General features: G+C 38.3%; 1 protein-coding gene across 4 annotated transcripts; it reads left to right on the forward strand.

Moving 5' to 3' along the window:
* The first annotated feature begins 798 nt into the window (after positions 1-798).
* On the forward strand, positions 799-24,710 carry LOC129909846 (putative uncharacterized protein DDB_G0271982). 4 transcript variants are annotated; one of them, XM_055986961.1, is made up of 5 exons: positions 892-1,005; positions 23,310-23,460; positions 23,609-23,789; positions 23,843-24,064; positions 24,142-24,710. In XM_055986961.1, exons 3-5 carry the CDS (start codon positions 23,626-23,628, stop codon positions 24,620-24,622), a joined length of 867 nt encoding a protein of 288 aa, XP_055842936.1. In that variant the 5' UTR covers positions 892-1,005; positions 23,310-23,460; positions 23,609-23,625; the 3' UTR covers positions 24,623-24,710. The 4 variants fall into 4 exon arrangements, with proteins under 4 accessions (XP_055842940.1, XP_055842939.1, XP_055842936.1 ...); XM_055986965.1 differs by lacking the exons at positions 892-1,005; positions 23,310-23,460 and adding an exon at positions 799-885; XM_055986964.1 differs by lacking the exon at positions 23,310-23,460 and having other exon boundaries at positions 845-1,005.
* The last annotated feature ends 863 nt before the right edge of the window (positions 24,711-25,573 follow it).

A 25,573-nucleotide genomic window follows, 5' to 3' on the forward strand; every position in this document is an offset into this window, starting at 1 on the left:
AACCAGTGTACCACGCTCATAAACTTTTTTTTTGTATTTATGTTCAATGTTTACTGATTCTTTTCTCATTTAATGTCTTTATACCTAATTGTATGTACATATGTATATTGAATTATTTTTTTATCAACACTCTTGACTATTAAAACATTTTTGTTTTAAAATTTTGACACTTTCTGAAAATTAAACATGAAATATTAAATTTATTTTTTTGTTCATTTTAAATTTTTTTTATTTTGCACAGATATAATAAATGCTTGTACTAAGCAGTCCCAATCTTTGTCCTTCCTTTGATATTCGTATCACCATTCTCTTTACTTATTTAGTTCTTTTTAAATTGTTTTTACCTTCAAAAAACACTAAAAAGTGCCGATACGATAATCATCCGCAAATGACTTCGTACTCGGTGAAAATGGACCCCAGCGCGTGCGGTATCTGGGGGGGAAAGAGGCGTGGGAATTTAAAAAAAAAATAAATATACCTAAAGTAAAGTTATCCCTGAGTATTTTCTCTCTGTGCAGAAAAAAAAATATTGTGTGCTAAGTAATAGGTACTAAGCCTTATTGTAAAGGTTAAAAGAGTTTTGTACATTAGGGTACAATTAAAATCATTGAAAGAAAAAATTTTCATATTTCAGGTTACGCAAAATTAAGGATTTCTCTTTTACAAGCAGTCTTTTGACATAACAGAGAGCAATTAATACCAGTTGCTAAAATGGACTATCAAAGCTAATCATGTTGAATATGTACTCAAAAAACAAAAAACACTTAAGTTACCTATTCTAAAGTTTTTCTATCGTAACATTCCACTACATAAACTTTAAATAGCCAACAAATTCCTTGAAGCCAAACATTCATACAATCAGATCAAAAGAAAACATCACAATAAGTTAGCAAGCTTTAGTTCTTAAATAAATTTAACATAAGCATTATCCACAAAATACAAATCACCTGAAATTAACTTCGAGATTGAATCAAATCGTTTGAGTCAAGCCCTGTAAAGCTTAAGGTAGGTAGGTACGTATGACGATGACGATTTCGTGTCAATCTCATCCCATCAAAAATCTATAGAAAATCATATAAAAAGTCAATTGATCTGAATCCAATCGTGAAATTGTTTTCCATTGGCGCACAGGATATAGAAATAAAAATAAAAATAAAAGTAAAAAAAAAAACGCGTGTACGACAATATCTCTTACCTTAGCCTCTACCTACCTTCATATAATACCTGTGAGTGAGTTCGTCTAATCTTAAGCTCCGTAAAATTGAAACCCATCCGATTGCTGTGTTTGTTGAGGGGTTCAACTTTATTCGTCGAATGACTTCCAAATGATTTGATTCGCATTCACGAAACATAAAACGGCAACAAAAAACCAAATGCTTTTTCGGCTTTTTGTTCATCATCCGAAACACTTATGGGGGCACTTCCGTTCGGTTCTAAAGATTTGTTGTGATTGAATTGGATTTAGAAAACTTTGTTTTTTTTTTTTTTTGTATTTGTGTGTGTGTGTCGCTTTCCTGCTTTTGTTATGCTATCTTTTGACTAACTGCTCTATTTGCTTCACTTCCTTTGCTCTGGTGGAAAAAGTGAGAGAAATATGAGTTGACGAAAATTATTATTATTTTACACAATAGAAACGCAATTGAATGTTAAAGTGGCAACTATATTATTCTAACCATTGTATACATGTGTATATGTTTATCTACTTCTTCTACTCATACAAGCGACATTTTGTGTATTCGCATGAATAAAACGGATAAGAATGGCAGAAATTTATGAGTTTCGTGTGTCGTAAACTTTAAATATGCCTTAGGAGGAGTTTCTTTTATCCTCTCTCTCTCTACTCTGAGTAAAGGACGACTTTTTATTTGAGATAAAATGCGGGAAAAACATTATAATGTGTTTTCTTGTGAACTTATCTTGAATGATGCGAGTTTGATAGATGCCCCATGGGAGCTCTATGCTGTGCCCCACGCTGCTGCTTTGCCACGTTTGTTTTTGTTTTATGTATGTATTTTCTAAAATTAAGTATGTGTCATCATGATAACATAGCAATATAATTTAGTGCATTCTATATATGAATGTGGAAATAAACAGCAGGAGGAGGTTTTAAATTTAAATATTATTACTCCTTTCTTTATTCTTTTGTTCTGGATTTGAAGCCATCATTTAGGCATATTTTGAGTTTTGTTTTATATCTTCTTCTGCTTTTTCAGAAGCTGTGATAAAAATATGTTAAGGAATGAAAACCATTTAAATTATCTCTTTAAAATACAAAATATATTTTTGACAACAACGCGCAGCATGCGAAGGACTCGAAGCTTAAGTTTGAGCAGTTTAAATGGTGTCTCATCCTTGAATCTATTGAAGTATGTAGATATCCTAGATATGGATGATCGGAATACTGAGGACCCCACAAAATATAGTTTGGACAGTAATATGCAAGCAAGGAATGTCCGGGGATATAAAAGGACACTTGTACTAGTGCATTGTTGCTGTTAAACTATTATAACATTATAAGAAAACCAATAGATAGTAAGAACCAAAGCCGATAGTACAGTCATCTAGGAAGTCCGATAATATTAAAGTAGGTATTCTGTAAAGGCTGTGGAATAGATTATGGCAAAAGTATATTGAATTAGTTGGTTTGAAAAGAGTGGGGGTTGGAAAAAGCAAACAATTTTTTTTTTCGAAAAAATGTTTTAATTTTCAAATAAAAATGTTGGTAATGATTTTTGACTTTTTAAAATTTTAAAGTACCTAGTTTTTTTTTTTTAAATATGTACCTACCTACATTTGTTTCAAAATGGTGCAGAAAAAATTTTCTGAGTGGAAAAGTACTGTCAAAAAATGAAACAAGCTCATTGCAAATATGTCTAAAAATTGTCACCTTGAGCAATTTTTATGAACTTCGCAGGAAAAATTTTTGTTTGACGGTAGGTTAGTTATTCATTTTATGCCAAACCTCCGTTGGCCAATAAGATATTTGCAAAATTTTTTCACCATAAATTTTAAAATTGTTAGGTGTTTCAACTTTGGAAAAAAAAGCATCAATTTATAAATATTATATTAAACATATTAAATTTTACGTTGCGTTTTTTCCCTCAGTGTATTTTTTCACTTAAATAGCTTAGTTTATCTACACCATCTTCAATCAAAAATATTTCATAATTTTCAAAACTCAAAAATTTTTTCACCAAATTGTTTTTTTTTTAATTAAAGTATTTTTCAAAAAAAAAAAAAAAAACAATTGTAACGAAGACAAAAATTAATATTTTAGTTTCTTTGATACATAAAAACGTAGGTAAATTTAGGTAAAATAAACAAATTTTTTTTTAAGGATTTTTCTCAATATTTTTGAGGTGATGTAAAAAGTATCAAAATAAATGTTGTAGTCATCCAATTACAGGTATTTTATACCGCCCACTTTTTTGACTTCTCACGTCCATTCGATAGAGACGATTATCACGGACCTTTTCTTCATTGTTTTAAATTGCTCGCAAATCACAATTCAACACAAGTTTTATAGTTTCTCAAAAGTTATTTATTTTTTTTTTTTTTTTGATAAGTGTGTTTTGGCCCTGAACTGTCAACTCTCTTACGAAAATCTTTTTGTCAATAAATCTGATTCCAAGAATTTTACACCTACCTTAACCTAGGGTGTTTTTTGTTTTCTTTTTTAGATTTATTCATCCCATTTTACAATATTGCAATTCAGAAACTAATTTAAATTAAGCACTTCTCACTCCCTGGGCTTCAATGACAAGTGTCAAACAGCAATAATTGTTATCTCCACAATTGCAGATCCCCAAGGACCTTATTGTGGACCGTCTTATTTTCTTTCTTTTTTTTTCCAAACCAACTAACAAAAAAAAAAAAAAAACACAAAAAAAAATAAAAAAAAAACTCAAAGAATTCTCTCGAATTTCTCCATAAAAACAATTATCCTTTAATTCTTTAATCCCTTGTGAAAAAAAAATATATAAAATCACTTTACTTTCGACTCCTTAAAAAATATCAAGCTTTGAAAGACTTCACCCTATATAGCTCTAGCTCCATTCAAGGAATGAAATGTTACAGAAAAAAAAAAAATAAATGAGCATAAATTCAGAAAAAAAGGTTCCATTGTCATTAACTTAGAATACAGTGCTAATCCAAAGAGGGCTAAGTAACAAAGCTTTGGCTATAATAGAAAATGAGTCCATCCAGAGCGCCACCCTCCATCAAACTTATGACGTTCGCCTTTCCGTTTATATCCTTGATGGCAAACATGTTAAAAAAAATAAAAAAAAAAACTCAGAATACAATAATAAGGGCAATTCTTATTTTTAAAAAAAGTAAGAGGAAGACGAAAAAAACATCATTTTCGTTTTAATTTTCCTGCGAATGACACAAATTTTACTATTCCCCTTCGTCGCATCGCAACAAGGATAATACAATCATACCCTCAAGGGTAGATAAAGAAGCCAGCAGTCCAGCAGCCCATTTCCCATCTGACTTTTAACAACTTGTCCAACGGATGTGTGTATGGATCGAATAATTTTGTCTTCTCCATTCAATGTCAAGATGGACAATTTGTTATTTGAAAACATATCATATGGACATCAGTATGAAGGCCCACCGCCATCACTACTTTCAGCTCCAGGATACGTGCTGGATGCAAATTGAATATTATTTCCTTGCACAGTGAACTTGTAAAGTTTTGTGTGTGTAATTTCTTCCAATTACTCTAAGTAAGCGGTCTAATGCTTTGGTTTGTCTATACAGACTTTGAAAGGATAAAATGCAAATTTTCCAATCGACTTTGGAGTCCTTTGCAAAGCGGTTTAAGTGGATTTCCCACCTCTACATATAGTCTTATACACTACACACACTTAAAGATAAGCACACACATCGACCCTTTTTGCATAGAGACACTTGACCTTCTGAAACTCCTCCATCTGAAGTTTCTTAGAAAACTTTCTTAAGACGTTCACCAGCTTATTGTATGGTTTGAGGGAGGATTACAATGTATCCTTGACACTGCCTATACCATCATCATCAACATCTCATCAGTATGCTGATGATTACTGTCCAGAGAGAGATGGTATCTGTTGTGTAGGTTATGCATACAACCACTTGACTTTGAGAACATTTTCAGATGGGTGCACATTTACACTTTTCACCATAGAAAAAAGGATTAGGTATTGGCGTTTGTTTAATGAAAGTGTATGTGTGTGTTTGTTGGCTTTCTTAGAAGTTATGCATTATTTCCTTATGATGTGGTCAGTCACACAAGAAGCACTGACCATTAACGGAAATGTCTTAGAAAACTTTTGAAGGTCTCATTTGTCGACGTCTGCTTTTGATGTCATGTGATAAAATTTTATATTTCAATCAGTATCCAATAAGGTTGAAAGAAATTAACATATTAAGGAGATTTAATTTAAGGGTAACTTTGGCAAGAGAATGGGATACGTTTCCATTTTCAAAAGGCTTTACAGAGGTAATTTTAGAAACTTTTTGGTATTCCTTTTATTGATTTATTAAGATAAATTTTCAATTGGCTAGTTGATAATTATAATTTAAAAGGTTATATTATAACTTTTGTCTTTAAATTGTTAAATTGTTGTAAAATAAAATTGAAAACTGAACTATTTCACCTCTCCACACACTGAGGGAAAAGCCACCATAAAACAACGTAAAATCAATGAAAACCACATTGATTTAATTATTATTCGGAATGATTTTGTGTTGAAGATGAACATTTTAAAATCAACGTGGAAAAAGGGTTAATTTTCTATGGTTTCGTATCTTAAAGTCACATAAATCAAAGACGTTTCAACTTCAATTTTTGTTCCCCCTCAGTGCAGTTTTAAATGATTTGAATAAAAAATCGGAAAAACACCAAACCGAGTTAGAAACATTGTTCTTAAAAGAATAAAAGCTATTCTCTAAAAAATAAAGACATTTTATGTTTTCGTCTTGAAATTTAGAGCTAGCTTCGACTTTTATGAGAAGTTCACTGTTTTAAAAGTTATGTATACCTACAGGAAATGATAGTTTTGGAAGTTTGAAAAATAGCTAAAAAAAGTTAGGTGACGTGAAATAATGCCTAATGAAACAACACCGAATATCAAATTTGGCCTTATTTGGTTTTTTAAAACGAAATAAATAAATAAAAAAACGAAAAAAATAAATAAATAATTATTTTGGCTTTATTTCGATTTAAAAAAGAAATGAGGCCAACGAATAATGGAAATAACCCCGAATATGTTTTATTGACAAACATAATCTAAGATTTCGATTAAGGTAACATAAGAAATAAAATGCATGACTGGGGTCGCACGTACTTGCTCTTATAGTAAAAGTAACTCTAATATTAAAGCTTTTTACTGAACAAAATTATGGAAAATTTAAAAATTTATATTTTTAATGTAGTTCATAAATAGTGTTAAAATAATAAAATCTGTTTTTTTTTTTTATAATTAATTAAACACCGTTTTAAATGATCTTTTTCACAAAATCAAGTATGCCATTTGATTACTTACATAAAAAGGAATTTTTAGAAAAAAAATTTGAAAATCGTTTCATCCTTTTTTTTTAATAATTTCTTTTATTTAATTTTTTTTTAAGTTGGTATGCTATTTTTAAGAAACTTATATTCAACATATAAAAACGAAATTTTGATAAAATTCATCAAACGGTTTTTTTATTTTTCAAACAAAATTTTGAAAAACCAAAAATGTGTTTTAAAAAACAAATTTAAAATTTTGTGTATAGTAATTGTTTTAACGTTTTTGTACTTTAGGAGAAATTCACAAATTAAAAAAAACCGTTATATGGCATGTACCGGTTAAAAACGGTACAATACACACAAAAATTTTAATCAAACCGTTAGAGCCGTTTTTAAAAAAATTAACTCTTCTATATTCGTTATATGACAGGTAGGTATACCGTTAGTTTTGGTCCTAAAAAAAAATTTCAACCTGTCCTCTAGGAAATCACCCAAAACTGTTAACTACCAAATTTGAAGAAAATCACTCCATTCTCCATCATTCTAATGTCATGTAAATTTGCTATCACGAGTTCGATATTTTTCCGAATCCTAAACTCGTATGAAGAAAGTAGTAAACGGATATAAAAAAAAAAAAATTTCTGGCGCGACATGTCATACATGCGACACCCCATGAAAGAGCAAGGCCGAGTGACTAGAATGGAAGGGACCTCCAATTTACCATCGAGTCCGAACGGCTAAACAGAGATGAACTTTTTCATGAGAATAATACTCTTAGATGCTTTGTCTGATCCTCACAAGAGGGACAGAGGTATTCTTCTTCTTCTCCATTATCGACGATAGTCATGATCTCGGATGGGGTCACAACTCTCCCACTCTACTGCTTCACACTACGGCTCCGCATGTGGGGTTCGCCGGGTTGACCTCAGGAAACGTCGGCAGGCTTCTCGATTTTGAATTGTTCCATGTCTAAGGCCAACTGAATGCAGTTGTCGTTGCATTTGTCTTCTCCATGAGTTCTTAGGCCTGCCTCTTCTTCGCGATTGCGTTGGAACGTCGTAAGCGATCGCCTTTTGAACTGGGTTCTCAGGGTTTCGTCTTTGTACATGACAGTACCAGCTTAAACGGTCATGCTGTATTTTATCCAAGATGGTGTTTTTGACGTGAAGGCTTCCTCGGATTTTCTTGCTTCTGATTCGATCAAGCTTTGTTACTCCTGCTGTCATACGAAGCATCTTCATCTCAGCTGCTGTCAGTTTACTCTCATACGTTCTGTACATTGTCCAACATTGTGAACCGTATGTAAGTGCTGGGCGAACAACTGCAGTATAGAGCTTTCCTTTCAGTTTAGGGGGCATTTTTCGGTCACAGAAGATGGCAGAGTTTTCGCGCCACTTCATCCACCCTACACTTATTCGGTGATTGATGTCGTCATCACAAGAAGCTTGGTTGTTGATCATAGATCCAAGATATTTGAACTTTTCGCACTTGGGAAGTGTTGTTCCATTCAGGTAAATGTCCGGAATAGGGCCGTCTGGGTCAGAAAATGGACAGCAGAGGTATTCTGTCTTTTTCGCGCTTATCCGGTACCCACTTCCTTCCAGAACATCCACCCACACATCAAGTGCTCGTTGCAAGGATGTTGGATCTTCACTTATGATGGCTCCATCATCAGCAAAGAATAACTGATTCACTTTCGGATCCGTCACTTTTCCTTCAAGCAGGAAGTCAAGGACTGTAATAAAGAGCAAAGGACTCAGGACGCTTCCCTGGTGCACACCGACTTTGATTCTGAACTCTTCGGTGACTCCTGCGGGGCATTTTACCTTCGTTTTTACTTCCTCGTACATGTCCTTTATCATCCGCACGTAGACTTCCGGAACCCCTCGCTGTCTCAGGGACACCCATATCAGATCTCGTGGTTGTCTATCGAATGCCTTTTCGAAATCAACCAGCACAATATGCAAATCCCTTGAGGAATCACGGTGTTTTTCCATTCGGATTCTTAAACTCTGTATGGCATCTGTGGTTGATTTACCCGAGACAAACCCGCACTGGTCATCAGACAGCCGTATTATTTTTCGCAGTCGGCCGTCCAAAATCCGCTCAACGATCTTCATGGTGTGTGACATCAGCTTAATCGATCGGTAGTTATCACAGTTTCGTGTGTCCCCCTTTCCTTTGTAGATTGGGAGAAGGAAACTTTCTCTCCACTGATTTGGCATTTGGTCACCGCTAATGAGTTTGGAGATGAGAATCGTGAGCCATTTACACCCAATGTCTCCCATCTTCTTCCAGAACTCAGAGGGTATTTCGTCTGGACCAATCGCCTTTCCTTTCTTGGAGTTTTTCACCGCCACGCTAACTTCTTCGACTGTAAGGTCGGGTACTTCGTCTAAATTAGGTTCGGCTGTTGGAAAGTATATCCTGGGAAATTGCTCATTTAGGAGTTCATCACAATACTGTCGCCACCTGTGGAGAATTTTGTCGTCATTCACAAGTAGTAGGCCTTGAGCATCGTTAATGAACTTTGGTGAACGTATTTCCTGAGCATTCCTTCTCCTTTGAGCGGCAATTTTGAAGATGGCTGCACCCTTGTTCAACTTGGCATGTCGCAGTTCCTGGAGAGCCTGGTTTGCATCAGCAGCTGGATCAGATATTTCCCCTAGCTCGCGATACATGCTTTCCGTACTCTCTGCTTTATGCTGGGCGCATTTCTTCTTGGCTTCCTTCTTGTAGCGCTTGTAGTCCACTTCGAGTCGTGCTTTTTCATCTCTATTATGAGAGGGGCATTTGGACCAAGCTTGGAAAGCGGTCTTTTTAATTGATATCACTGCTTTGACTTCATCGCTCCACCACCATGTTTCTTTTTCCCGTTGGTAGTTTCCTTTTGATGTTCCTAGCAGTGACCTCGCCTTCGACAAGCAAGTTCGTTGCAGAGAGTCCCACATATTTTGTACTCTGCACTCTTCGTTATGTAGTCTGCTGATGGTTCCGCACAGATAATTTCTCATAACAGAGATGAATGCATTGCCTTTTCCTTTGTCCAGGTTGTACCACTTGATTCCTCCGGTACCCTCTCTTTGTTTGTTTGCTGCCTTCGTCTCCATAAAAAATTCTGTCAGTAGGAGACGGTGTTGCTGGGCGATCGCTTCTCCTAATATCACTTTGCAGTCTTTCACTAGCGGCTTCATGAAACTAGATACCAGATGGTAGTCGATCTGTGTTTCATTTCCACCGCTGCTATAAGTGATAAGGTGTCGGCTTTGTTTAATGAACATGGTATTCAACACTATAAGACCATGTGACCTGCACATGCTTAGAATTTCTTCACCAGGAGGGTTTCTAGTTCCGAATCCAAGGCCACCATGGCAGTCCTCATAGTCTTCGTTGCCGTTCCCCACATGTCCTTTTAAATCTCCACCCACAAACAAAAGCTCTTCCTTTGGGATGTCTTTAATGAGGTTGTGGAAGTCTAGCCAGAATGCATCTTTTTCCACCTGCTCACATCCAATTTGGGGAGCATATGCACTGACTATATTCCACACCTTTCCTTCCATCACCAGTTTAAGAGACATCAATCGGTCACTGGACTTCGAAATGGCCAAAACGCTTCCAAGAAGCTTTTCCGCAAGGATGACACCGATTCCGTTTCTACCTTGCTCTGTTCCGTAGTAGAACATCTTGTATTGTTTTGTCTTGACGTCTAAGAAACGGGCTCTGTTTCCAGTGTTTCGCCACTTGGTTTCTTGGACGCACAAGATGTCCACTCGCCTCCTCTTCATCATCTCTTCTAATTCACAGCTTCGGCCGTTCATGCTACCCACGTTCAAACTCGCGACTCTAAATTTTCTTCTAACCTCGTGCATTACTTTGCTAGCCCCCGGAATCCGTATAGCTCTGACCCGATTATTTCTAATCGGTCCAGGATCAGTACCGGTTGTAGCAGCGGTACTGCCTGGCGGGGTAGTGCTGTTCGTGTTAGCAAGTACTTCCATAATGCTCGAAATTTTTCGGAAAATTTCGCGAAACGTTTTTCGCAAATTGTCGACACTGGCATGCTCCTGATTTTGTAATGTGATCGTCTTTTACTACGCCGGTGATCTCCAGTCGCCTAACCCAAGGAATTGCATGCACGCTTAATGGAAAGCTCTTAGATGTTGGTGTGTGTCGCTAGGCTCACCTTGATGTTATTTTGCCTAGATGTGATTTGCTCCTTATAGACCTGTGCTCTGAATATGTCGGAGTAGCTCGTATAAGGGGTTCACCAAGTTGTTCGGCCTAACTGGAACTGGTGACGCTACCGTTGATTCTATAAATGAATTCTTCCGCTACCGTCAATTGTTGGGAGTGCCTTGGTGGGAACACTCCTTCGTTGGGGGGGGGTAATTAGTAGCAACAGCCTACTCCGCTTCGACCTGTCGACCATGGGAGGCCCTTCTGCGAAAACAAGTTTCGCGATCGCATAGCTCTTAGCTTCATAGTAGTAGTCACCGTAAGCCCATCCGCCACGACAAGGCTTACCCCCATGGATGGGAGGGACAGAGGGATTACCCTGAAAAACAAATTTTTTTTTAGATGGTGGTAGCTGGGAATTTAACTCAGACCTCTGGCGTCATAGTCCCACGCACTATCTATTGCGCACGACGTGGGAGGTACTACGACAAAAGGATATATATTTAAACTTAAACGAAATCCAAGTTGACGATCAGATATGGAGACTGAAAAAAATTTTTAAGGCATTACGAAGGGGAATCGAAAAATTCGCTCGAAATAAACCCAAATTTAGAATTTGGCCTTATTTCATTCTCAAAAACGAAATAATGTCAAAATTTTGGAATTCGGCTTTATTTTATTTGGCGTTGTTTCTCGTCACCGAAAAGTTATATCTACGATCACACGAGAGCAATATCGCACGGTAACATTTGGTTCGAAAATCTAGCGTAATACAGGTATGTGAGTTAGTTCCTCAACGTTTTTCAGTCTTTTTTGAAGAGAACAGGTCAATCCAAGTTAAATATGTATCAATTAAATCCATATTTTTGAAAAATGTTGTCAAAATGTTCGAACTAACCAACAAAACCTGTTTTACGTACAGGCAGAGGGAAATTATTTCCTACCCATATCTTATATACCTTTAAAAACATCCTTCTAGGAAAAACAAAGGAATTCATTGGTTTTTATGATAATCTTATCAATCTTTTCGTTTAAATTCTTCTTTTTGAATTTAAAACAATTTACTTCCAATAAAAAAATAAGAAGTTAATTAAATTGTAAGCAATTTACCTACAATCAAAGACCTAAATCAACAGTTTACCAATTTTTAAAAGCTTTAAGATAAGAATGACCATTTTTCAGTTCATCCCTTTGTTAAAATCGTTAAATCAGTAAAAAAAAAAAAAAACCAATGAAGGTGTATACACATGGTGCTTAATGATGGTATATAACATTACCTACAACCCCTAAAATTTAGCTCCAACAAAAAAAGTGATACACTCTCATCCAAAGAACCAAGAAAAACCCAGTTCCGTTCTATGGTTTGGGATTCGTAAATATTTACAAACTTGGCCCAAGTAAATATGACCCAAGAGTGGAATTTATTTACATTTGCCTTCATTAATGCTCCTTTAATGTCACGTGATAATAATTGAAATGAATTTCGTACATTTTGTATTGTATTTGTGTGTGTTGTATACGAAAGAACTGGACATTGGAAAATTGTCAAGAACCAAAACCATACTATAGCTCCATATTCTGGGAAGACATTATAACATGAGTAAATGGGTTTATCAACCGACTTCCCCATCATGAATGGGGACGGTATTATATAGATTAGCTTTAGAGAGCAACGACAATGCATTAAATTTTCAGATAAATTTCATGTTGGTATTGTTTTTTAAGGCATCATACATAAATAACACATTAAGTGCGGGCATTGCTACCGCCACTTTTAAAGGGATATAGGAATATGATGGAAGGGATCTTTGACCTCGTGCATAAATAATAAGGATCAGAAAAGGGTGCCGGTTCTCATCTATTTACAAACACTTCTACGTGGAAAAGTAGGTATAATTTTAGTTTTTGTGCCTTAATTATGGTTTTAATGTTTTGCCCATATCCAACCTAATGGCTAATGGAATCGATATTTTTCCAGGAAACATAATTATTGTATAGTATTGTAGAGATATTTTCAATTTATAAAGTTATGCGCATTCTGATGACAACTGGCTGATATTTTTTTTTGACAAAAATTTGAAATCAGCTATTGTTTCTGCTCTTTGCATTCAATCTTCGAGATGATTTTATTAATATAATATTTATGGTATTTCAGATTATAGAAGCTCATCGAGTAATTATAATAAAATTACTCGATGAGCTTCTATAATCTGAAATACCATCTTTGAACATAATATCCTCAAAAATATGTTTCTTTTGATTTTTTTGTATGTCATGAAAATCTTAGGAATGAGCATAAAGATAAAAGACTAGAAAAACCACATCATAGGATTTCCATTCAGTTTGCTATGCAAATTCCATTAGAAAATTTACTTCAAGAAATTAAATTAAAAAAAAAAATATAACAAAATTTTCTTCAAAAGTATTCATGTGGTAAAATAAAAGGATCTGTTTCTGCATTCCGGACCATGGAATGGGAATGTCTTGGATTTTATCATTATTCGGATTGGATTCATTTGTGGGTTTTCCTTGATGATGGTGGCTGCTAGGGGGAGAGTGCTATATAATAGTAATGCTGACCTGAACTTATGTCCAGGGCAAGAAAATCTTCTTCACATTTAATTCATCGTACTGGAGATAATGTGTGCAAATATGTACTTTGTGAATATGGCATATCCAAGAAAACTTTCTTGACCATAAACATTTGAAAAGATATTCTTTGCCTCTGGGTTTTATAGAGAAGTTTTCTTGAATTTGAAATATTTAAGAGAAAATGTGTTCTTTCATATGAATGTGTTTTGTGTATTAAGTTTTATGATTCTGTTGGATTTTACATGTATTTTTTTTTTTTTGTATTTAATTGATAAATGTTTTTATGTCTAATGTGAACATGAAAATTTAATGTAATGACTATGGAAACGATTATTGAGTCTGAGAATTTTTTGGAGTGTGATGTATTGAAAACAGGTGTATATTTTTTTAACTTGGTAAAACTTATTATAATGTTGACGTTTTTAAATTAAGGAAATTACATATTGACTCTTTTAATGTATGTTTTATACATTATTTCAATTGAATACATAGCATTTAGAGCTTCTATTAAAAACACAAACTATTTTTTTAGATACTAAAATGTCACTTGATTTTCTTTTTTTTTAAATATTTTCGAATAGGTTTTGGTTAGAATCAAAACCAATACTGCGATGAAGGAATAAATAGTTGATTATATAAAATCCTTTTTAAAATTTTGACAGTCATAGGAGTTCGTGCAGACAGGATATCTCGAGAGGCAGCAAAAATAAGTCCAAAGTAATGTTCATCACGTAATTATTATGAACTGTAGTTTCACTGTGACTGATAGCAACAGATATTGGCTTACATACAGGGTGTCCCAAAAGTTAACGTCGAAACGAAAACGGTAGATAGGGTAGGTGGTGACAGTTATCAGAAAAATAATTTAAAAAAATCGCAGCCATATATTTTGTGAGTTATGGGCATTTGAATAAAAGTCGAAAAAATGGTCACCCTGTGACGGTTTTTTATGTGCCGTGACTACAAATCTTAATTTTTCTCATTTTTTTTTTGTTACGGAACCTTGAATAACCCTGCTACCAAATGCATTCAAAAATTTTTACTCAGCTGCATCAGTTTTAAAGAAAATATTACATTTTTGCCCAACTAAGTACTAAAAAATTTTACATGACTCTAATTCAATGAACCGTAGTGTAAAAAAAATGCATTATGATGTTTCGGCAAGTTACCTTAAAAGTTGGTGTGTTCAATTCTCTTTTCAAAATGTTGAGAATAATGCATAAATAACAGAGATAAAATTTATTTTCTTAAGAAATCCAACTTTTTTATTAGGTTATTTTTCCATATTATTTAAGTTTTTGTATTCTGAAAGGTTCTGAAAGGGTACAAAACTAAAATAATATGGAAAGAATACCTATTAAAAAAGTCGGATTTCTTAAGAAAATACATTTTATCTCGGTTATAAAGGGCAACACCACATTCATATTAATCAGTGCTTCTGTGATCCTTGACTAGTTAAGATCGGCAACTAGCTAACAATCCCGGGACATGCCCGAGACATGTCCGGGACACGTCCGGGACATATCCGGGTCACGTCCGGGACACGTCAAATACATGTCCAGGACACGTCATGGACATGTCCGGGACATGTCCGGGACAGTTTGTAATATGGAAAGAATACCTATTAAAAAAGTCGGATTTCTTAAGAAAATAAATTTTATCTCGGTTATAAAGGGCAACACCACATTCATATTAATCAGTGCTTCTGTGATCCTTGACTAGTTAAGATCGGCAACTAGCTAACAATCCCGGGACATGCCCGAGACATGTCCGGGACACGTCCGGGACATATCCGGGTCACGTCCGGGACACGTCAAGGACATGTCCGGGACATGTCCGGGACATGTCCGGGACATGTCCGGGACACGTCCAGGACATGTCCGGGACACGTCCGGGACACGTCCGGGACACGTCCGGGACATGTCCGGGAAGTGTCCGGGACACGTCCGGGAAGTGTCCGGGACACGTCCGGGAAGTGTCCGGGACACGTCGGGAAGTGTCCGGGACACGTCCGGGACACGTCAAGGACATGTCCGGGACACGTTCGGGACATGTCCGGGACACGTCAAGGACATGTCCGGGACACGTTCGGGACATGTCCGGGACACGTTCGGGACATGTCCGGGACACGTCAAGGACATGTCCGGGACACGTCCGGGACATATCCGGGACTCGTCCGGGACACGTCAAGGACATGTCCGGGACACGTTCGGGACATGTCCGGGACACGTTCGGGACATGTCCGGGACACGTCAAGCACATGTCCGGGACATGTCCGGGAAGTGTCCGGGTCACGTCCGGGACACGTCAAGGACATGTCCGGGACACGTTCGGGACATGTCCGGGAAACGTCAAGGACATGTTCGGGACACGTTCGGGACATGTCCGGGACACGTCCGGGACACGTCAAGGACATGTCCGGGACACGTTCGGGACATGTCCGGGACACGTCAAGGACATGTCCGGGACACGTTCGGGACATGTCCGGGACACGTCCGGGACATGTCCGGGACACGTCCGGGAAGTGTCCGGGACACGTCCGGGACACGTCCGGGACACGTCAAGGACATGTCCGGGACACGTTCGGGACATGTCCGGGACACGTCAAGGACATGTCCGGGACACGTCCGGGACATATCCAGTACACGTCCGGGACATGTCCGGGAAGTGTCCGGGACACGTTCGGGACATGTCCGGGACACGTCAAGCACATGTCCGGGACATGTCCGGGAAGTGTCCGGGACATGTCCGGGACACGTTCGGGACATGTCCGGGACACGTTCGGGACATTTCCGGGACACGTCAAGGACATGTCCGGGACACGTCCGGGACATATCCGGAACACGTCCGGGACACGTCAAGGACATGTCCGGGACACGTTCGGGACATGTACGGGACACGTTCGGGACATGTCCCGGAATGTCCCGGACACGGGACACGTCCGGGACATATCCGGGAAACGTCCGGGACACGTCCGGGACATGTCCGGGACACGTCCGGGACAAGTCCGGGACATGTGCGGGACACGTCCGGGACATGTCCGGGACATGTCCGTTACATGTGCGGGACATGTCCGGGACACGTCCGGGACATATCCGGGACACGTCCGTTACATGTCCGGGACATGTCCGGGACACGTCTGGGACATATCCGGGACACGTCCGGGACACGTCAAGGACATGTTTGGGATGTTTGGGACATGTCCGGGACACGTTCGGGACATGTCCGGGACACGTCAAGGACATGTCCGGGACATGTCCGGGACACGTCCGGGACATATCCGGGACATGTCCGGGACACGTCCGGAACATGTCCGGGACATGTCCGGGACATGTCCGGGACATGTCCGGGACACGTCCGGGACATATCCGGGACACGTCCGGGACACGTCAAGGACATGTCCGGGACACGTTCGATACATGTCCGGGACATGTCCGGGACACGTCCGGGACATGTCCGGGACATATCCGGGACATGTCCGGGACACGTCCGGGACACGTTCGGGACATGTCGGGGACACGTCCGGGACACGTTCGGGACATGTCCGGGACATGTCCGGGACATATCCGGGACATGTCCGAGACACGTCCGGGACATGTCCGGGAAACGTTCGGGACATGTCCGGGACATGTCCGGGACACGTCCGGGACATGTCCGTGACACGTTCGGGACATGTCCGGGACACGTCAAGGACATGTCCGGGACACGTTCGGGACATGTCAGGGACATGTCCGGGACATATCCGGGACATGTCCGGGACACGTCCGGGACACGTCGAGGACATGTCCGGGACACGTCAAGGACATGTCCGGGACACGTCAAGGACATGTCCGGGACACGTCATGGACATGTCCGGGACATGTCCGGGACAGTTTGTAATATGGAAAGAATACCTATTAAAAAAGTCGGATTTCTTAAGAAAATAAATTTTATCTCGGTTATAAAGGGCAACACCACATTCATATTAATCAGTGCTTCTGTGATCCTTGACTAGTTAAGATCGGCAACTAGCTAACAATCCCGGGACATGCCCGAGACATGTCCGGGACACGTCCGGGACATATCCGGGTCACGTCCGGGACACGTCAAATACATGTCCAGGACACGTCATGGACATGTCCGGGACATGTCCGGGACAGTTTGTAATATGGAAAGAATACCTATTAAAAAAGTCGGATTTCTTAAGAAAATAAATTTTATCTCGGTTATAAAGGGCAACACCACATTCATATTAATCAGTGCTTCTGTGATCCTTGACTAGTTAAGATCGGCAACTAGCTAACAATCCCGGGACATGCCCGAGACATGTCCGGGACACGTCCGGGACATATCCGGGTCACGTCCGGGACACGTCAAGGACATGTCCGGGACATGTCCGGGACATGTCCGGGACATGTCCGGGACACGTCCGGGACATGTCCGGGACACGTCCGGGACACGTCCGGGACACGTCCGGGACATGTCCGGGAAGTGTCCGGGACACGTCCGGGAAGTGTCCGGGACACGTCCGGGAAGTGTCCGGGACACGTCGGGAAGTGTCCGGGACACGTCCGGGACACGTCAAGGACATGTCCGGGACACGTTCGGGACATGTCCGGGACACGTCAAGGACATGTCCGGGACACGTTCGGGACATGTCCGGGACACGTTCGGGACATGTCCGGGACACGTCAAGGACATGTCCGGGACACGTCCGGGACATATCCGGGACTCGTCCGGGACACGTCAAGGACATGTCCGGGACACGTTCGGGACATGTCCGGGACACGTTCGGGACATGTCCGGGACATGTAAGGGACATATCCGGGACATGTCCGGGACATATCCGGGACATGTCCGGGACATATCCGGGACATGTCCGGGACATATCCGGGACATGTCCGGGACATATCCGGGACATGTTCGGGACACGTCCGGGACATGTCCGGGACACGTTCGGGACATGTCCGGGACATGTCCGGGACACGTCCGGGACATGTCCGTGACACGTTCGGGACATGTCCGGGACACGTTCGGGACATGTCCGGGAAATGTCCGGGACATGTCCGGGACATGTCCGGGACAGTTTGTAATATGGAAAGAATACCTATTAAAAAAGTCGGATTTCTTAAGAAAATAAATTTTATCTCGGTTATAAAGGGCAACACCACATTCATATTAATCAGTACTTCTGTGATCCTTGACTAGTTAAGATCGGCAACTAGCTTACAATCCCGGGACATGCCCGAGACATGTCCGGGACACGTCCGGGACATATCCGGGTCACGTCCGGGACACGTCAAGGACATGTCCGGGACACGTTCGGGACATGTCCGGGACACGTTCGGGACACGTCAAGGACATGTCCGGGACACGTTCGGGACATGTCCTAGACACGTTCGGGACATGTCCGGGACACGTCAAGGACATGTCCGGGACACGTTCGGGACATGTCCGGGACACGTCAAGGACATGTCCGGGACACGTCCGGGACATGTCCGGTACACGTCCGGGACATGTCCGGGAAGTGTCCGGGACACGTCCAGGACATGTCCGGGACACGTCAAGCACATGTCCGGGACATGTCCGGGAAGTGTCCGGGACACGTCCGGGACACGTCAAGGACATGTCCGGGACACGTTCGGGACATGTCCGGAACACGTTCGGGACATGTCCGGGACACGTCAAGGACATGTCCGGGACACGTCCGGGACATGTCCCGAACGTGTCCCGGACACGTCCGGGACATGTCCGGGACATATCCGGGACATGTCCGGGACACGTCCGGGACACGTTCGGGACATGTCCGGGACACGTCCGGGACATGTCCGGGACACGTCCGGGACATGTCCGGGACACGTCCGGGACATGTCCGGGACACATTCGGGACATGTCCGAGACATGTCCGGGACACGTTCGGGACATGTCCGGGACACGTCCGGGACATGTCCGGGACACGTCCGGGACATGTCCGGGACACGTCCGGGACATGTCCGGGACATATCCGGGACATGTCCGGGACATATCCGGGACATGTCCGGGACACGTCCGGGACATGTCCGGGACACGTCCGGGACATGTCCGGGACACGTTCGGGACATGTCCGAGACATGTCCGGGACACGTTCGGGACATGTCCGGGACACGTCCGGGACATGTCCGGGACATATCCGGGACATGTCCGGGACATATCCGGGATATGTCCGGGACATGTCCGGGACATGTCCGGGACACGTTCGGGACATGTCCGGGACACGTCAAGGACATGTCCGGGACACGTCATGGACATGTCCGGGACAGTTTGTGCTACCCAGTCAAACATTTTATTTTTTTAAGCAGAAAATTCGATCCCTTATAATAGTTTCAAAACACAAGTGCATCCACTTGTGTTTTGAAACTATTATATTCGGATAGGCGCACGGTTGTCCAAAATGACTTATCTCGTTGCAAAAATCATAACTTTTGAACGGATTGAGTTAGCGGTACAATTTTTTTTTTTATTTGAAGGACATTTCTAGGGGTGTTATACCAATGAATTTCAATAAAATTATTTCACAGGGTGTTTCGGAATCATCGGCCAAAAACAGATTTTCTTTAAAAAAAAAGTTTAAATTAAAATTGGTATGCCATTTTGTAGAAATCACTAATCCACATATAAAAACAAAATTTCAAAAAAATACAATGTCCCGTTTTCGAAAATTTTATTTTTCAAAAAAAAATTTCAAAATTTTTTTAAAAATCCAAAATTTATTTTTTTTTAAATTTTATTTTTGGCTTATATTTGAGTTATATAAGTGCTTCTTCACAAAAAGTTTCGTTGAAATCGAATAAGCCGTTTCGGAGAATATCGGATTTGAAAAAAAACGGTTTTATGGCAGGTACCGTAAAAAATCCATTCGGTTCCATGCATTAAGCCGAATAGGGTATGTGTACCAATCAATTGTTGATCCAAAATAAAAATATTTAGCTGCGCATGCTTGCGCACTGCCGAGATTTTGTACTTTGAAAAAAAATGAAGGCAGAAGGAACAGATTTTCTTTAAAAAAAATGTTTAAATTAAAATTGGTATGCCATTTTGTAGAAATCACTAATCCACATCTAAAAACAAAATTTCAAAAAAATACAATGTCCCGTTTTCGAAAATTTTATTTTTCAAAAAAAAATTTCAAAATTTTTTTAAAAATCCAAAAATTATTTTTTTTTGAAATTTTATTTTTGGCCTATATTTGAGTTATATAAGTGCTTCTTCACAAAAAGTTTCGTTGAAATCGAATAAGCCGTTTCGGAGAATATCGGATTTAAAAAAAACCGTTCTATGGCAGGTACCGTTAATAATGATTTTCCAAAAAAATTTTTTTCATTAGAAGATAGACCTTGTTTTCAAACTTACATTTGAATTTTTTAAACAAAATCGTTGGAGCCGTTTTTGAGCAATTACAGCTTTACTGAAATTGGTGTATGACAAGTACCGTTATTTTTGGCCCAAAAAAATTAATTCCAAAAACCCCTCTGGAGGGTCTCCAAAAAATGCTACATACCAAATTTGAAGTCAATCGGTCCATCCGTTTAGGCTGTAGATCCTTATACAGGCAGACAGACAGACGGATTTCCGGGACCAACTTTTTTGGCATTCTCTATAATCGTAATATCATGGAAAAGTGTAATCTGAACTTTTTTTAGATGTGAATTAGTGATTTCTACAAAATGGCATACCAATTTTAATTTATAAATTTTTTTTTAAGAAAATCGGTTTTTGGCCGATGATTCCTAAACACCCTGTAAAACAATTTTCTTGAAATTCATTGGTGTAACAGCCCTGGAAATTTCCTTCAAATTAAAAAAAAAACTGTACCGCTACCTCAATCCGTTCAAAAGTTATGATTTTTGCAACGAGATAAGTCATTTTGGACAACAGTGAGGCGTAGGCACAACAATAAAAAAAGTTCACCTTTTTTTTGCATTTTTTTAACAATTTTGTATGGGTAATTTTATGTTTGTTTGAATTTTGTTCATAAAAAAAATTGAAAATATTCAATAATACTATGGTCTTTTTCATAAATGTTTTACCGGTTACATAACTTGTTTTATTCATTTTAAATTTTTTATACGTACATACACTCCGCTTCAACTGAATAAGCACACAAATTTTCAAAGGTATTTTGTCCAATTTTTTCTAAGATTGAGCTTTCATGTAACATTTGATGATGTTTACCGTTAGCTTGTGATGTTGAGAAACCAAATCAGAAAGAATAATTCTCAAAGTACCGCTATTTTTTTTCGTGTTCTCTTACAAAGCGTCCCATATGAAAAAATGCAGTATTTTTTGCGTCAACTGAATAGACACACGGTCTTTAAAGGTCAATATCTTCGTTGTTTGTGAGAGTTTTGAGGTGATTGGCATACCAAATGAAAGGTTGAAATGTTCTTAGTGAGATTTTGTCATTTCATTAAAATTTAAAAAAAAGTAGTAGGTTAAAAACTTTGAATACTGTCGACAGAGCTAAAATTAATTTCTTAACGGAACAAGTACTGACCGGGTCTGCTATAGCTACCAAAATTGATCGGAGTTTTAGTGTGTTGCCTATTCGTACCTCAGAAATAAAAGTTCGTGCAGGAAAAATATGAATTGCGGTAAAAAACGGCAAAAATAGCAGTTAATCGACGAGAAATTTTGAGATCTGGCTCCAATTCATTTGATTCTGGGGCAAAAATCAAACAAAAAGCTGGTGTTTCTGCAAGTGTTTCAACACTCAGCAGAGTAATTAACAGCACGGATCATTTTAACTCATTGAAAGTCCAAAAAAAACCACCTTTAAACAAGCAACAAAAAGGTATTCGTTTAGAATTTTCTAGACTCCATATGAGCTGGAAAAATGAGTGACGCAAAGTGGTTTTTTTCATTCGAAAAAGGTCAATTTTGATGGATTCATAATTGAAGTCATCGGGGCCATCAAAATTGACCTTTTTTGAATGAAAAAAACCACTTTGCGTCACTCATTTTTCCAGCTCATATGGAGTCTAGAAAATTCTAAACGAATACCTTTTTGTTGCTTGTTTAAAGGTGGTTGTTTTTGGACTTTCAATGAGTTAAAATGATCCGTGCTGTTAATTACTCTGCTGAGTGTTGAAACACTTGCAGAAACACCAGCTTTTTGTTTGATTTTTGCCCCAGAATCAAATGAATTGGAGCCAGATCTCAAAATTTCTCGTCGATTAACTGCTATTTTTGCCGTTTTTTACCGCAATTCATATTTTTCCTGCACGAACTTTTATTTCTGAGGTACGAATAGGCAACACACTAAAACTCCGATCAATTTTGGTAGCTATAGCAGACCCGGTCAGTACTTGTTCCGTTAAGAAATTAATTTTAGCTCTGTCGACAGTATTCAAAGCTTTTAACCTACTACTTTTTTTTAAATTTTAATGAAATGACAAAATCTCACTAAGAACATTTCAACCTTTCATTTGGTATGCCAATCACCTCAAAACTCTCACAAACAACGAAGATATTGACCTTTAAAGACCGTGTGTCTATTCAGTTGACGCAAAAAATACTGCATTTTTTCATATGGGACGCTTTGTAAGAGAACACGAAAAAAAATAGCGGTACTTTGAGAATTATTCTTTCTGATTTGGTTTCTCAACATCACAAGCTAACGGTAAACATCATCAAATGTTACATGAAAGCTCAATCTTAGGAATAAATGGACAAAATACATTTGAAAATTTGTGTGCTTATTCAGTTGAAGCGGAGTGTATGTATTTGAAGCTATATTTGATCACTTCTTTCCAAAAAAAGGGACCTGTCTTTTTTTCCTTTTTCAATATTTCTGAAACCAATAATTCCAAAATTTGTTTATATTTAAGGTAAATTTTGAAAACAAGAATAAGTTATATGCAAAGATTGGCTATAGTTTTCACAAGACAATAAAAATACACTGAAATATGAAATGCATCAACATTGGTTTTTCAGTCTGACAAAATATCACCTCCAACCCTACATTGCCAACGCAATTTTAAAAATGCAAAAGATTGGATTTTTGTTCATGAATTCATTTTTCTAACCTTAGCTCCCATCATTCCTGAACTATTCTTCTTGTCCAAGGGTGGGGAAAAATTAAAATATATGCGTTTTCAATCAACTTGCTTTAGGACTTTTTAAAGGCCTCTGACTTTTGTGTCAAGTGAGTGAGGATATGCGATATCGGTGTGGTATATAAGGTATTTAAATTTTAGCACTACACTGAGTTTGTACTAGCTTCTAAGTTCTAACAAAGATTACTTTTTTTATAATTTCAATTAAAATATATTTTTTACTTTATATTTTTTTGTATCCGAATCATACACAACTACAAAAACCTATTCCTAGGTCCTCACTTTAAAATTATGGCTTTCTATTCAAGAAGTGTTAACGATGTCGGTATTGAAATTGATCGACCAAAATCATGTAAAGAATACGAATCGCGATTCTACCAAAAAATTAACACTTTAAGTGATAGAGCATCAACTGCTTCTCGTCAATCATCCAGTGTAGGCGGAATTTATTCAAGGTATCTATGATTTATTGGATGAATAATTACATAACGATAAATTGATTTTTTAGATACATTAATCCAGCTGTATGTGTTGCAAAACCAGACACAAGCATGGAAAGTCTTAGCGATGAACTTCCATCAATAGTTCCACCATTGGATTTGAACTCATCGGGAGAAACGATGCCATCAACTGATAGTGCTCCTGGTGTGAGCTATACTATTCAAAAAATTTGCGAAGATACCAAGATATCGCAGTTAAATGCATATCATAATTGGCTTTCGGGTAAAAAGTAAGTAGAACTTAAAAAAATAAGGGTGTAAGCTATTTAATACCACTATTATTATTTTTTTTTTAAATATTTTTCAGAAGATTGAAGGCAAACAAGGAAGCAAAACAAAAGGAAATTGAACAAGAACGTCAACGACAGCTTGAAGAAAGAAAGCAACTTGCTGAAGAAAAATACCAACAGTGGTTAGCTAAGAAGACGCAGCCAAAAGAAAAACCATTGCTTCAAACAGAAATGCAAGAATATCAAAAAGTTTGCCAAAGTCATGATGACAGTGAGAGTAATCGAAAAGCTTGGGAACAAAAAAAATTAGATGAACAACGTCGAAAAAGAGAGAAAGAATTAAAACTCAGAGAACAACAGAAAATATTGGAAGAACAACGGAAACAAAAAGCTGATAGAGCTTGGCAAAGTTGGCTGGCCGAAGCTCCTCTTAAACCAAAGCCGGTTCCTTTGAATAAAGGGTTTTTTTCTTTGAAGGGAACAATTTCGGATATTTATGTTAATCCAAATCCTTGGCGTGAACCTTTTGAGCCATTAGATGAAGTCGAATGTGATTAGGAATTAATTTTGAAAAAAAAATTGTAATGCAATGCAATTTCGTCCATAAAAAATAACAGCGATTTAAATAAAAAAAACCGGTCTACAAAATCGAGCTTTATTTTATATTGCTACTAGCTGACCCGGCGGACTTCGTTCCGCCATTTCTTGTATTTCTTTCTAATTTTCGACTATGTAATTGGTTAATTTTCAAATGAAAAAGAGGATCAAAACTTGAAAAGTTCATAAAATGAGTTTAAAAATATTCACTTTTAAACTTTTATCAAAAGTGGCCTATGCAAAATACTCATGCATTCGCATGATTAAAACCTATATTTCCTATAAGTTTGAAATTTTTTGCAAACTTTTAAAAATTCCAAAAAAATAAAAAAAACTACTCAAAAATGTCCCTAAAAATTAGTTATTTTTCAAAAATTTGTATTTTAAAATACAGGGCTTATGAAAAAAATCCGTTTTAGACCCCTATTTTTTTTTTTAAATATATTTCTAATGGTGTAACTCAAATTTCTGTGCAAAATTTTGCGTACCTGTAATTAGTCTTTTGTCGAAGGTCTATGACTGCTAAAAAAAACCTTCACAACTTGGTTTTGAATTTTTTTTGAATTTTTTCAATACCTTTTTTAGCTATTGAATAATTTTTTCTATGATTTAAAAAAAAAAAGTCCGTTTAGAAAGTAGCCTCTTTTTTCAATGTCGTGTTACCCCTATTTACCCTATAAAATCTTAAATTTTTTGTTTGCCTTAAACCTTCTCCTCTTATGCCTCTTTGATTAAAAAAAAAATTAAGAAAATAAATCAGTCGATTGTGGCCGGTTAGCGAACGTACACAAAACCAAACTTTAATATATATAATAGATATTTTTAAGGGTGTTTTTTATTATATAAGCTTTCTTATTTTCAATTTACCATGTTTTAACTCTGAAGATTAGATTCGAAAAATCTTTAAGATCC

The sequence above is a fragment of the Episyrphus balteatus genome, chromosome 2 (assembly GCF_945859705.1).
Source record: "Episyrphus balteatus chromosome 2, idEpiBalt1.1, whole genome shotgun sequence".
In the NCBI taxonomy this organism is placed as follows: domain Eukaryota; kingdom Metazoa; phylum Arthropoda; class Insecta; order Diptera; family Syrphidae; genus Episyrphus; species Episyrphus balteatus.

Excerpts from the sequence above, each read along its gene's own strand:
- LOC129909846 (XM_055986965.1), top strand. The coding sequence starts at position 23,626 with ATGGCTTTCTATTCAAGAAGTGTTAACGATGTCGGTATTGAAATTGAT. Across the intron at positions 23,790-23,842 it reads GTAGGCGGAATTTATTCAAG|ATACATTAATCCAGCTGTAT; the intron begins GTATCTATGATT and ends TTGATTTTTTAG. Across the intron at positions 24,065-24,141 it reads AATTGGCTTTCGGGTAAAAA|AAGATTGAAGGCAAACAAGG; the intron begins GTAAGTAGAACT and ends AATATTTTTCAG.